This window comes from Felis catus, chromosome F2 (genome assembly GCF_018350175.1).
Source record: "Felis catus isolate Fca126 chromosome F2, F.catus_Fca126_mat1.0, whole genome shotgun sequence".
NCBI classification, from domain to species: domain Eukaryota; kingdom Metazoa; phylum Chordata; class Mammalia; order Carnivora; family Felidae; genus Felis; species Felis catus.
The window spans coordinates 44,092,856-44,106,292 of NC_058385.1; the positions used below are offsets into that span (position 1 = coordinate 44,092,856).

General features: G+C 40.8%; 1 protein-coding gene across 2 annotated transcripts in view; it reads left to right on the plus strand.

Annotated features, from left to right (window-relative positions):
* Positions 1-214: 214 nt before the first annotated feature.
* LAPTM4B (lysosomal protein transmembrane 4 beta) overlaps positions 215-13,437 on the plus strand; it is a 78,526-nt gene continuing 65,303 nt past the window's right edge. Inside the window, exon 1 of one of the 2 annotated variants that reach the window (XM_045049582.1) lies at positions 215-533. In XM_045049582.1, the coding sequence (XP_044905517.1) occupies positions 435-533 (99 nt within the window). In that variant the 5' untranslated portion in view covers positions 215-434. The remainder of the gene's footprint in view (positions 534-13,437) is intronic. The other variant, XM_023248771.2, reaches the window with a different exon arrangement.

Sequence of the window (13,437 nt, forward strand, 5' to 3'; positions counted from 1 at the left end):
GAATCTCAAACCCGTGACAGAGTTACACAAATGACCACAGGAGAGAGGAGAGGCCCGGAACTCCACCGCGGGCCCACTCCGGGACCGCCCCAGGGCGCAGGATGATTGATTTATTTACCCCCGGCCCGGGGCGCCCGCAGCTGGCTGGAGCCGGCGGTGACATCATGAGCCCGAGCGCGAGTCACGTGGCCCGCCCCGCCCCCTCCCGCTCCTCCTCCTCCTGCAGCCTTCGGAGCGCGGGGTCCGGCCGCCGCAGCCGCTCGGAGCTCTCGGCAGAGGCGCGGAGCGCGGGCCACGGGCAAGCGGGGGAGCCGGGCAGGCAGCGGCAGCGGCGGGGGAGCCGGCAGCAGCCCCCCGGCGGGCCCCGAGCGACGCGGCCGACGCTCCTGCAAACTTGGGCGCGCGCTCGCGCCACGGCGCCCGCGGCCCGAGCGATGAAGATGGTCGCGCCCTGGACGCGGTTCTACTCCAACAGCTGCTGCCTGTGCTGCCATGTCCGCACCGGCACCATCCTGCTGGGCGTCTGGTACCTGGTGAGCGAGGGGACGCGCGGGGGGCGCACCTGCCGGGGCGGAGGCGCCGGCGCCGCGAGCCCCCACTCCCGGCACGGGACGCCGGGACCCCGGGACCCCGGCCCATGCGCCCGCTGCACTCTGCACGCCCCCGAGTGCGGCCTCGGCGTTGGGCTACGCCGGCGCTAATCCGCTTAAAGTTGTATTATTAGAAACTTAATTCTGTGCGCGAGCCTATCCGCGATCCCCGGCTCAGCCAACCTGTGGCGGGGGTCCAGCCACGGCCCAGAGTCGGGGGCCGTGCGGGCTGCGGCGGGTTCCCCCGCTTCCGGTAAAAGTGCACTTGGTGGCCGGGAGAGCCCTGATCGGATCTGCGGACCACGTGTTTTCCATTCCTTTCTTTCTCCTCACCACCCGTTGGGCTTTGTGTTTAGTCGCGCCGCGACTGGGTCGTGGGGTGACGGGGCGCGTTCTGCCACCCCTGTGGTCGCGGTTGCAGTCCCGGCTTGCCCGTTCTCCCAGCTCGCATCCCGGCCTCGGGGTTGCTGTCCGGTCTTCAGCTCGCGTTCGGGTCCCGAGGAGGAATGGTTGGGGGTTCTTGGCACGCTTCGTGAATGCGTCCCTCCACACGTTTGGTGTGAAGCCCTTACTCTAGGAAGGGATTTGCCAGGATTTACTGCGTTTCAGTTTCAGTGTGCCCGGGGAAGCCATTTTACACCCACTTACTTTCCTGCCCATTTACAGGTGATCCCTGTACCTTTCTTAGCAGACGCTGCAGGCAAATCTTTTTTTTTTTTTTTTTTAATTTTTATTTATTTATTTTTTAGGTTGGAGCTTTTAAGAACTTGTTTGTATGGGGAGCACGGATTATCAGGGGGCACTGAGGAAACCTGATGGAGTCTTTCTGGCCCTGTATGCCTCCTCCAGGTTGATTGTTGGCACCCCCGGACTGCGCCAACACTGACTCCGATTCCATTGCATTTCGGGTTTTGTGACATCATGTTGGAGAGTTAGACCCGAGCCACTTTGCAGTGAATACCACTGCATCATGAGGAAATCCCTTAAAAATGGTATTAAGATGGCATACTGAACTTTTTCGTGAGAATAAATTCTTAATCGTCAGAGGGGTTTTTTTGTTGGTTCATACTCACTTTTTTTGACATAATATGAACATCATGTAGAATTGTGTCGTTGTGCCATTTTAAGCAAAATATTTTCCCCCAGGCATATGGTGTTCTGTGTCCTATTTATAGTTTCAAGTTTCCTTTAGTCAGTGCCTATCACAGGCCACACAATAGACATTTTTGGCCTTAAAAGCTTTCGAACAGATCTTTGGTATGTGTGGATTCTTTTTGTGCAGTTGAACGCAGAGAGGAGAACATCGGCGTCTTGGCTCAACCCTGACTTTGCTAAAAGCCAAGAAATGCTTTACAGAAATTTTAAATTCCAGCAAAAGGGTAGTAGGTGGCCTCAAAACAGTGCTTTTACTGATGATCAAGACATACTATTTTATATAAATGTCTTGCATCCTCCTTGAAAATGTTCAAGTCTGCAGACTTGCAAGTACATCAGTAAATGTAATTTGTAAAATCTAGGGCACTGCATTAGGCAAATGTACTACATGATCTGCAGGAAAGATAAATCTACTTGAGCCCTGTTGTTGGCTGTAATCCAACTAGACAGCACTGGTGTGATAAAAGGACAGTACTCTGCATGCTTTGTGTAATGTTTGAACATGCTCTTTGTGGAAAGTAGCTATTGCTGTGCATGTGTTAGCATTTGGAAACAGCATGGCCTTTTGAACGATAATTAGAAAGCTTTCTAGCAGATGTAAGAGTGCTACATTAGGTAAACCTAATAAATGAGAAACCTGACTTTATATTTATAGTACTGGTAATCTTCATAAAAAGTCGTTTGCATTTCATGAAATAGTTTTAGACCTTTTTTTTTTTAATAGTGAGTTTCTCTCATACCTTTAAATGTAATTTGGTTTCCATAACTTTGACTTACACGAACATTTTTTTAAGATGAGGGAACAGGGTCACTGAAGAGCAAGGCATCTCACGCCCCTTCCCCTACCCTTCTCACCCCACCTGTCATCTGGGTGGAATAGGGTCAGTTATCAGAGAAGAGTTGTCAGGAAAAAAGGATAGGGCTATGCATAGATATTCAAATAAGAGTTCAGTGGAACTCTTACACCAGATGGGTAAAGTGGGTCATTTTAACGCATTTTCTAATTGCTGCTCCTACCACTACCACTTACTAAGGTTTTGTGTGCCAGGTACATGCTAGATGCTTTGCATAATCTTGATGTCTACATATTCCTGGTGTGGTAGATTTTCTTACTCCCATTTTATAGATGAGAAAATAGAGGCCAAGAGAGCATAGGTGATTTACATAAAATTCCATGGTTGGTTTGTGGTCTGAGTGATATTTTAGTCTGCCTGTTTCCACTTGTTTTTATCTTTTATTTATTTTTTTATATTTATTTTTGAGAGAGAGAGTGCTTGGCGGAGGGGCAAAGAGAGGCACACAGAGAATCCCAAGCAGGCTCCCTACTCTCAGCGCAGAGGCAGAGCCAGCCTGTCACTGGGCTCAGCCCACAGACGGTGAGATCATGATCTGAGCCAAAATCAAGTGCGTCGGCTCAACCGGCGAGCCACCTAGGTGCCCCTGTTTTTACCTTTTAAAAGTTGTGTGTGTGTTTTCTGGGGCACCTGGGTGGCTCAATCAGGTAAGTGAACGACTTTGGCTCAAGTCATGATCTCACCGTTCTGTGGGTTTGGGCTCCGTGTCTGATGCTGTGCTGACAGCTCAGAGTCTGGAGCCTGCTTCGGATTCCGTGTGTCCCTTTCTCTCTGCCCCTCCCCTGCTCACGCTCTGTCTCTCAAAAATAAATAAACGTTAAAAAAATTTTTAAAGTTGGTGTGTGTTTTGTTTTTCCCTTGGAATAACAAAGATTTCCTTCAGTCCAGTAATGAAGCATGTTGATTTCAGGTATTTCTATTAGAGATCATTTTTTTGTTTTATTTTTTCCTTTTGATGAAGGCATAATTTACATAGGGTGAGATCCACAGAAGTGTACAGTTCATTGAGTTGACAGATGCATACACCTTGTGTTACCCACACACCTAGAAAACATTTCCAAAACCCCAGAAAGTTCCCTTGTGCCTCTTCCCAGTTAATCCCTCCCACTGCCTCACCCCCACCCTAAAGGTGAGTTTTACCTATTCATGTAAATGGAATTATACTGTATGTATTCTTTTGTATCTGGTTTCTTTCACTTAGCATCAGCATCTTTTAAATTCATTCATGTTAATTGGAGTATATCAGTAGTTTGTTGCTTTGTATTGCTGAGTATTATTTTATTGTCTGAATAAATCACAATTTATTTGTCCATTTGCCAGATGATGGACATTTGGGTTGTTTCCAGGTTGGGGCCATTATAGATAAAGCTGATCTGGACATTCTTGCACAAGACTTTTTGCAGACATATGTTTTTATTTCTCTAGAATAAATGCCTAGCAGTGGAATTGCTGGTCATGGAGTAGAAATATATTTAACTTTATAAGAAACTGCTGAGCAGTTTTCCAAAGTGGTTCTGCCAGCAACGTATGGAGTTCCAGTTGTTCCATGTCCTTGTCAACATTTAGGGTGGTCAGTCTTTAATTGTAGCCATTTTCGTGGGTATGTAGTTGCAGCTTATGATAGCTTTAATTTGCATTTCCCTTGTGACTAATGATGTGGAACAGTTTATCTTTGTTTATTTGGCACTCATATCATCTTTTGTGAAGTGCTATTTATTGCCCATTAAAAAATTTTTTTTTATGTTTATACATTTTTGAAAGACAGAGACAGCACAAGCAGGGGTGGGGTGGAGGGCGGGGGGGGTGGCGGGGGACACAGAATCTGAAGCACACTCCAGGCTCTGAGCTGTTAGCACAGAGCCCGACGAGGGGCTCGAACTCACAAACCGCAAGATCGTGACCTGAGCCAACGTCGGACGCTCAACCGACTGAGCCACCCAGGCGCCCCATTGTTTGAGTTTTGTCTTTTTTTTTTTTTTTTAAGACTTTTTTTTTTAAGTTGATTTATTGTGAGTGAGAGAGCAAGAGCAAGGGAGCGTGAGCAGGGGAGGAGCGGAGAAAGGGAGAGAGAATCCCAAGCAGGCTCCTGATGTGGGGCTCCAACCTACCAACCGTGAGATCATGACCCAAGCTGAAACCAAGAGTTGGACGCTTAACCAACTAAGCCACCCAGGTGCCCCAGGGTTTTGTTTTTTTTCTATATTTTGGATTCTGCGTTTTGTGACTATTTTCTCCCAGTGTGTGGCTATCTACCCATTTTCTTAGTGGTATGTTTTGGTGAATAGAAGTTTTAAGTTCAATTTGTCAGCTTATTCTTTTATGGTTAGTACTGTGTGTATTCTAAGAAATCTTTGCCTACTCCCAAATTGTAAAGATACTCTCTTCTATTTTCTTCCAACACTTTGTGGCTTAGCTATTATATTTACATCTGTGATCCACCTCTAATTAATTTTTGTGTTACAGTGTGAGGTAGAGGTTTGTATTTGTTTCTTTTGAAAGGCAGTTTAATCTCTTGCCCTGAAAAGAAGCTGAATTTTTACATAACCTTTAATAACTACAGACATTTTCAGAGAGACAAATAAGATGATTATCCATCTTCACAGAGAATGAAGGCTGACTTGTCCTGGTTTCCAGAGGGTTCGTAATTTAAAAGGAGTACTTGAAGCAGGCTGATTGCTATGTAGTCTTCTGGGGTTTCCATTCTTTCTTCATCAAAACTTCCTGTTCTAAACCTGAATCCATTAACTGCCTCCCCACGTTCGCCCATACTCTAGTCTGTCTCTCACCGTCCATTTAGACTCCTCGGCTAGATGCCTTTCTCCTGCCACCTTCCTTAATTTCTTCCTTTATTCTGTTGCCATGTCCTATTGATTTTGTGATTACCTCCTTATTCTGGTCTCTCTTCTTTCTAACATTTTCCTCATTTAGGCTCTCGTAAGCAATCACCTGGCTATTATAACAGTCTAATAACTGGTCTCCTTGCTTCTAGCTTTGCCATCAACAGTCCATTTTTTTTTCAGTCTATTATAGATGCAGTTCCCTGAAGTATTTTTCTCAAACATAAATATGAACTTGTTAGCCTACTTCTAAGAACTTTGGTCCTCTATTCTAGGGAAGTCTGTGAATTTCATGACCTGTGTGTTGCAAGCCAACTTCAGTTGGCTTAAACAGCACAGTGGTTTCTGCCACGTCTTTCCCCTGTTTCCCACCCCTTCCTTTTCTGGTTACCCTCCTTTGCAAGCCATTGCTTAAGCCCTAAATCCTGAGATTCATTCTGATTTGATAAATGTAAGTTACATGTCCACCCCTAAACCAAGCAGACCAGGTTTTTGTGACTAGAATATCTGGATAAATGTAGTTCTGGGATATTCTCCTGCTCTTGAACTATTGATTAGAGGGATGTGAGCCAGGAGTAGGATTAACTTTGCTCAAAACCCTCTCCCGTTTGAGAGCAAAGGGATGAGTAATTTCCCAGAGAAACCGAGACTGTTACTGGGAGAAAGAGGACAGTAACAATACTTGCTCCCCTCCTTAGGCTACAGCCCCCATTTCATATAGAATATGTTTTACCATCAGAACCTGCATTCCTCTTGACATACTTAAACAATACTTTTTCCTTTGTAATTTCTTTCATTGTTTTACCATGTGATTTTCTTAGAGTGTTTTGAAAGGTGGTACTGGTAGTTGGAAGCATCTGAACTTGACACCTGGGATGAGTAACCCTCTGTATGTGTCATCCTTTTCATCATCATCCAAGTGTATTTTAGGAACTTAGTCATTCAGCAAATACATACTGAATGCCTCTTTGTACCCCATTCATGGGGTAGTTGGCCGCATATCAGATTATAAAGGATTAAAGAGGTCAGAGAAACTGATTTCATTAGCTTTACGACCTGACCTTTTAAATGACCAACCAGTTCACTTTGAAAGTCCCAGGATGCTTGTGGACTCAAGCCTGATGGGTTCTTTTTGTAGCCCAAGAAATTCTGGTGTGATAAATATTGATTTTTTTTTTTTTTTGTCTGGTTGGTAATACTGGGTAGTAAAATCGACAGCTTGTGTTTGTAGAATGATGGATAGTTTTTAGTGGGCTTTCACATTTACTCTTATTTAGATCATGAAACAGCCCTGGGGTTCAGATAGGATAGGTGGTGATATGCTCATTTAAGATTGATAGTTCCTTTTTAGGTGTCAGAGGCTATGACTTAGTCTGTAAGTCTAGGGCAAAATTTGGGTTGATACCCAGTACTTATATAATCCTCATTGCCTAGTGTTTTCCCTACTATACTAGAGTGTAAAAGACTGAAATACTAGGTTACAGAGTTTGGATTTTATTCTGTAGGCAGTGGGGAGGCATTAAACAATTACGAACAAGGGTGTTAGAATGAAAGCAGCCACCCGCCGCGTGTAAGACTCTTTTTTTTTTTTTTGCTCTGTAATGCACTGTATTTTTTTTCTTTTTATCCTTGACACCCCTTACCCATTTTCTAACCTCCTACCCCCTGCCTCTGCAACCACCACTTGTTCTCTGAGCTTGTTTTTGTTTGTTCTTTAGATTCTACATGTAAGAGAGATCCTGTGGTGTTGTCTTTCTCAATCTGACTTCTTTCACTTAGGATGATGCCCTTGAGGTCCATTCATGCTTCAATATATGTGTGTGTGTGTGTGTGTGTGTGTGTAGCCTCAATATATATATCATGCCATTTCTTTATCCATTCATCTGTTGATGGACACTTCGGTTGTTTCCATAGCTTGGCTATTGTAAATAATGCTGCAGTGAACATGGGAGTGCAGATATCTTTTCAAGTTAGTGTTTTTGTTTTTTTTTTAAGATAAATACTCAGAAGTGGAATTGTTAGATCATATGGTAGTTCTATTTTTAACTTTTTGAGGAACCTCCAGGCTGCTTTCCATAGTACATTCCCACCACCAATGTACAAGTGTTCCCTTTTCCCTATATGCTCATCAATACTTGTTATTTCTTTTCTTTTTGATAATAGCCATTCTAACAGGTGTGAGATGGCATCTCATTGTGGTTTTGACTTGCATTTCCCTGATGACGAGTGATGTTGAGCAACTTTTCATGTACCTGCTGACTATCTATATGTCTTCTTTGGAAAAATGTCTATTCAGATCTTCCCAGTTTTAAATTGGATTGATTTTTGCCATTAACTTGTAAGAGTTCTTTATGTATGTTGGCTATTAGTCCCTAATCATATATATGATTTGCAAATATTTTCTCCTATTCAGTACGTTGCCTTTTCATTTTGTTGAGGTTTTTCTTTACTGTGCAGAAGCTATTTAGTATGATGTAGTCCCACTTTTTGTTGTTCTCTTTGGTGTCAGATTAAAAAATCATTACTAAGACCTTGTGAAGGAGTTTACTGCCTGTGTTTTTCTCTAGGAGTTTTATGGTTTACATTCAAGTCATTACTCCATTTTGAGTTAATTTTTGTGTGTGGTATAAGATTGTGGTCGAGTTTCATTCTTTTGCACTTAGCTCTTCAGTTTTCTGAACACCATTCATTGAAGAAACTTTGTTCCTTACTCTGTATTGTTGGCTCCTTTGCTGTAAATTAATTAACCATGTATACATGGGTTTCTGTTATGTTCCATTGATATATGTGTCTGCTTTTATGCCAATACCATATTGTTTTAATTACTGTAGCTGTATAATACAGTTTGAAATCAGGGAGTATCGTGCCTTCAGCTTTGGTCTTCTTATTCAAGATTGCTTTGAATATTGAGGTTTTTTTGTAGATCCATACAAATTTTAGGATTATTTGTTCTATTTCTTTGAAAAATGACATTTGGAATTTTGATAGAGATTGCATTGAATCTATAGCTTGCTTTGGGTAGTGTGGACATTTTTACAGTATTGATTCTTCCAACCCATGAGTGCAGAATATCTTTCCATTTATTTATGTCTTCAATTTCTTTCATTAATGTCTTAATAATTTTATTTATTTATTTATTTATTTATTTATTTTCTTTCAGTTTTTTTATTATTTTTTTAACGTTTATTTATTTTTGACAGGCAGAGAGAGAGATCATAAGCAGGGGAGGGACAGAGAGAGAGAGGGAGACACAGAATCAGATGCAGGCTCCAGGCTGTGACCTCTCAGCACAAAGCCCAGTATGGGCTCAAACCCACGAACCGTGAGATCATGACCTGAGCCAAAGTTGGACACTTAACTGACTGAGCCACCTAAATGTCCCATAATAATTTTAAATATACCGGTCTTTTATCGCCTTGGTTAAACTTATTCCTAGTTTTTATATTCCTTTCGGTGCAGTTATAAATAGGATTGTTTTTTATTTCTATCTCTGATGGCTCAGGATTGGTGAATAAAAATGCGACATATTTTTTAAAATTTTTTTATGTTTTTATTTATTTTTGAGACAGAGAAAGTATGAGCTGGGGGAGGGGCAGAGAGAGAGGGAGACAGGAACTGAAGCAGCTGTGCTGATAGCAGAGAGCCTGATGCGGGGCTCAAACTCATGAGCAAGGAGATCATGACCTGAACTGAAGTCAGACGCCCAGCTGACTGAACCACCCAGGTACCCCAAAATGCAACATATTTTTGAGTATTGATTTTATATTCTCCAACTTCACTGAATTCCTTTATTCTAACAGTTTTTTGATGGAGTCTTTAGGGTTTTTTATATATGTCATCTGCAAATAGTGACAGTTTTACTTGCTTTTTATTTATTTTTCCTGCCTAATTGTTGTGGCTAGGACTTCCAATACTGTCTTAAATAAAAGTGGTGAGAATGAGATATCCTTGCTTTGTTCCTGATCAGTGCTTTAGTTTTTCACTGTTGAGTATGTTAGCTGTGGGCTTGTCATATGTGGCCTTTTTTATGTTGAGGTATATTCCTTCTATAACCATTCTGTTGAGAGTTTTTTATCATCAGTGGATGTTGAATTTTGTCAATTACTTTTGCTTCATATATTGAGACGATCATATGGTTTTTTATCCTTCATTTTTTAATACAAAGTAGCACATTGATTTGTGGATGTTGAACCCTCCTTAACATCCCTGGGATAAAAAATCTCACTTCATTATGCTGTATGATTCTTTTTAATATATTGTTGAATTTGGTTTGCTAACATTTTCTCGAGGATTTTTGCATCTATGTTCATCAGGAATATTGGTCTGTAATTTGCTTTTCTCGTGGTATACTTGTCTGGCTTTGGTATCAGGGCACTGCTGGCCTCATAAAATGAGTTTGTAGGAGTTCTTGCTCTTCTATTTTTTGGAAGAGTTTAAGAAGGATTGGTATTAATTCCTTGAATGTTGGATAGAATTTATCAGTGAAACCATCTGATCGTGCCCTTTTCTTTGTTGGGAGGTTCTTGGTTAAGGATTCAATCTCCTCACTAGCGATTGGCCTGTTCAGATTTTCTGTTTCATCATGATTCAGTCTTGGTAGATTGTAGGTTTCTAGGAATTTATTCATTTTTTGGTAAGTTGTCCAATTTGTTGGCAAATAATTGTTCATAGCAGCCTCCTGTGATCCTTTGTATTTATGTGGCATCAGTTTTTAAAAAAAAAATTTTTTTTTTCAACGTTTATTTATTTTTGGGACAGAGAGAGACAGAGCATGAACGGGGGAGGGGCAGAGAGAGAGGGAGACACAGAATCGGAAACAGGCTCCAGGCTCTGAGCCATCAGCCCAGAGCCTGACGCGGGGCTCGAACTCACGGACCGCGAGATCGTGACCTGGCTGAAGTCGGACGCTTAACCGACTGCGCCACCCAGGCGCCCCTATGTGGCATCAGTTTTAACATTTCTTCTTTCATTTCTGATTTGGAGTACCCACCCCCCCACCCCCCCACCCCCGGCCCCCGCGAGTCTAGCTAAAGTCTTGTCACTTTTGTTTATCTTTTCAAAGAACCAGATCTGTTTCATTGATCATCTTTGTTGTCTTTTTAGTGTCTATTTTATTTATTTCTGCCCTATATTATTTTCTTCTTTTTACTAACTTTGGGCTTTGTTCCTTTTCTAGTTCTTTGAGGTGTAAAGTTAGGTTATTTGAGACTTCTTTCTTGATGTAGGCATTTATCACTGTGAACTTTCCCCTTAGAAGGCTTTTGCTGCATCTCACAAATTTTGGTGTTATAGTTCCATTTGTGTTCATTTTAAGATAAAAAAAATTTTTTTTAATTTCCTTTTTGACTATTTAGTTGGTCAGTAGCATGTTGTTTGATCTCCACGTGTTTGTGAATTTTCCAGGTTTTTTCATATAATCAATTTCTAGTTTCATACTTCGATGGTCAGAAAAGATTCCTGATATGACTTTAATCCTTTTAAATTTGTTAAGACTTATTTTGTGGCCTGATGTATGATCTGTCCTGGAAAATGTTCCATGTGCATTTGAGAAGAATTTGTATTCTGTTGCTTTGGATGGAATGTTCTGTGTATATCTGTTAGTCCATCTGGTCTAATGTGTTAAGGCCAGTATTTCCTATTGATTTTCTGTCTGGATGATCTATCCATTGATGAAAGTAGGGTATTAAAATCCCTTACCCTTATTGTATTGGTGTCTGTTTTTCTCTTCAGATCTATAAATATTTGCTTTATATATTAGGTATTCCTATGTTAAATGCGTAAATACTTACAAATATTATATTTTCTTGTCGGATTTACCACTTTATCATGTACTAACCTTGTCTTTTACTACAGTTTTTATTTCAAAGTCTATTTTATCTGATGTAAATATAGCTACTCCAGCTTTCTTTAATTATTATTTGTATGGAGTTTCTTTTTCCATCCCTTCACTCTCAGTCTGTGTGTGCCTTTACCATCTAAAGTGAGTTTCTTGGGGCACCTGGGTGGCTCAGTTGTTTAAGCATCTGACTCTTGATCTCGGCTCAGGTCATGATCTTAAGGTTCATGGGAATTGAGCCTCAAGTTGGGCTCTGTGCTAACAATGCAAAGCATGCTTGGAATTCTCTCTCCCCCTCTCTCTCTGCCCCTCCCCTGCTCTCTCTCTCTCTCTCTGTCTCACTCTCTCTCTCAAAATAAATAAACTTAAAAAAAATAAAGTGAGTTTCTTATAGGCAGCATATAGATGGGGCTCATTCAGCCCCTGTCTTGATTAGAGAATTGAGTCCACTTGCATTTAAAGTAATTATTGATAGGTATGTATTTATTGCCATTTTTTTAATTGTTCACTGTTTTTGTAGTTTTTCTTTGTTTCTTTTTTCTCTTTCTTTAGAGGTATACATATATTCCTTTTCCTTTATCTATGTGTATTCACTATAGGTTCTTGTTCTGTGGTTACCACAAGGCCTACGTATAACAGCTCTTATATATAACTGTCTATTTTAAGTTGATAACAACTTAAGTTTGATCCCATTCTAAAGCTCAACATTTTTACCCTCTTTGCCATGTTTTTTTTTTTTTTTGATGTCACATTTGACACATATACTCCTCAACTTATTATTGTAATCAAAGGTATTTTTACTATTTTCTCTTAACCTTCATACTAGCTTTATAAATAATTAATCTGTTACCTTTACTATATATTTATCTTTCCAGTGAGATTTATTGTTTCACATGTTTTCTTGTTACTAAGTAGTGCCCTTTCTTTTCCCTTTAACCTTTCTTGTAAGGCTGGTGTAGTGGTGATGAACTCTTTATGTTTTTGCTTGTCTGGAAAGCCCTTTACTTCTCCTTCACTTCTGAGTGAACTCTTTGCTAGTGTTCTTGGTTGGAAGTTTTTTCTTTCAGCACTCTGAATATATTATGCCACTCCCTTTTGTCCTGCGAGGTTTCTGCTGAAAAATCTGCTGAAAGTCTTGTGGGGGGTTCCCTTGAATGTAACCAAGTGCTTTTCTCTAGTTGCTTTTAATATTCAGTTTTTAAGGAATATTAAAATAGCAGGCCATTTTAGGTGGCTGGAAAACTAGAAAGGATGTGTTACAGTCCTCCAGATATGAGGTATAGAAGATACTGGTTCTTTCTAGTACCAGTCTCTCATTGGCTAAGGCTGCGGATAATATGGATGGGAATTTTTAGCAGTTAGTGATATAAGTCTCTCTTGACATCTAGACTTTCCCCATCTGAATTCAGAAATCAAATAGATTTGGGTAGTGAGGGATACTTGATTTTTGAGAGATCTCCACTGAGCCCTTTTGAATTTTTTTTACTTAAAAAATTTTTTTTTCTATTAGAGAGAAGGGGAGAAGGGCAGAGGGAGAGAGAACCTCAGGCAGGTTCCACGCTCAGCATGGAATCAGATGTGGAGCTCGATACCACAACCCTGCTATTATGACCTGAGCCCAAATCAAAAGAATTGGATGTTCAGCCAACTGAGCCACCTAGGCACTTCCAATGAGCCCTTTTCAAAAAGCACAGGTACCCTCTGCCCCAACCTAATATAAAGGATCAAAGGTAGCTCTATAAAATTTTGACTGGTAAATTTCAGTGATATTTATTTATTTTTAAAAATTAAAATATGATTAACATACAGTGTTATATTAGTTTCAAGTGTACAGTATAATGATTCAGAAATTCTATACATTTCTCAGTTCTCATCAAGATAATTCCCTTGGGTGCCCCCGCCTACCTCCCCTATGGCAACTGTCAGTTCTCTGTATTCAGTGATATTTAATATGTCTTTTAGCTTGTGGCTTATTATGATAGACATTCATCAGGACGTTTAAAGATAGGCTGGCCATGAAATAAAGATTGGCATCAAACCTGTTTTATTAATATCAGCTTCTCTGGGACTCACTTTAAATATATTTAACTTAACTAACAAAATGTCAGGTTTTAAAGCAGTCAACACGAGTTTTACACTATGATGTGTATTATGTTTAAATGTAG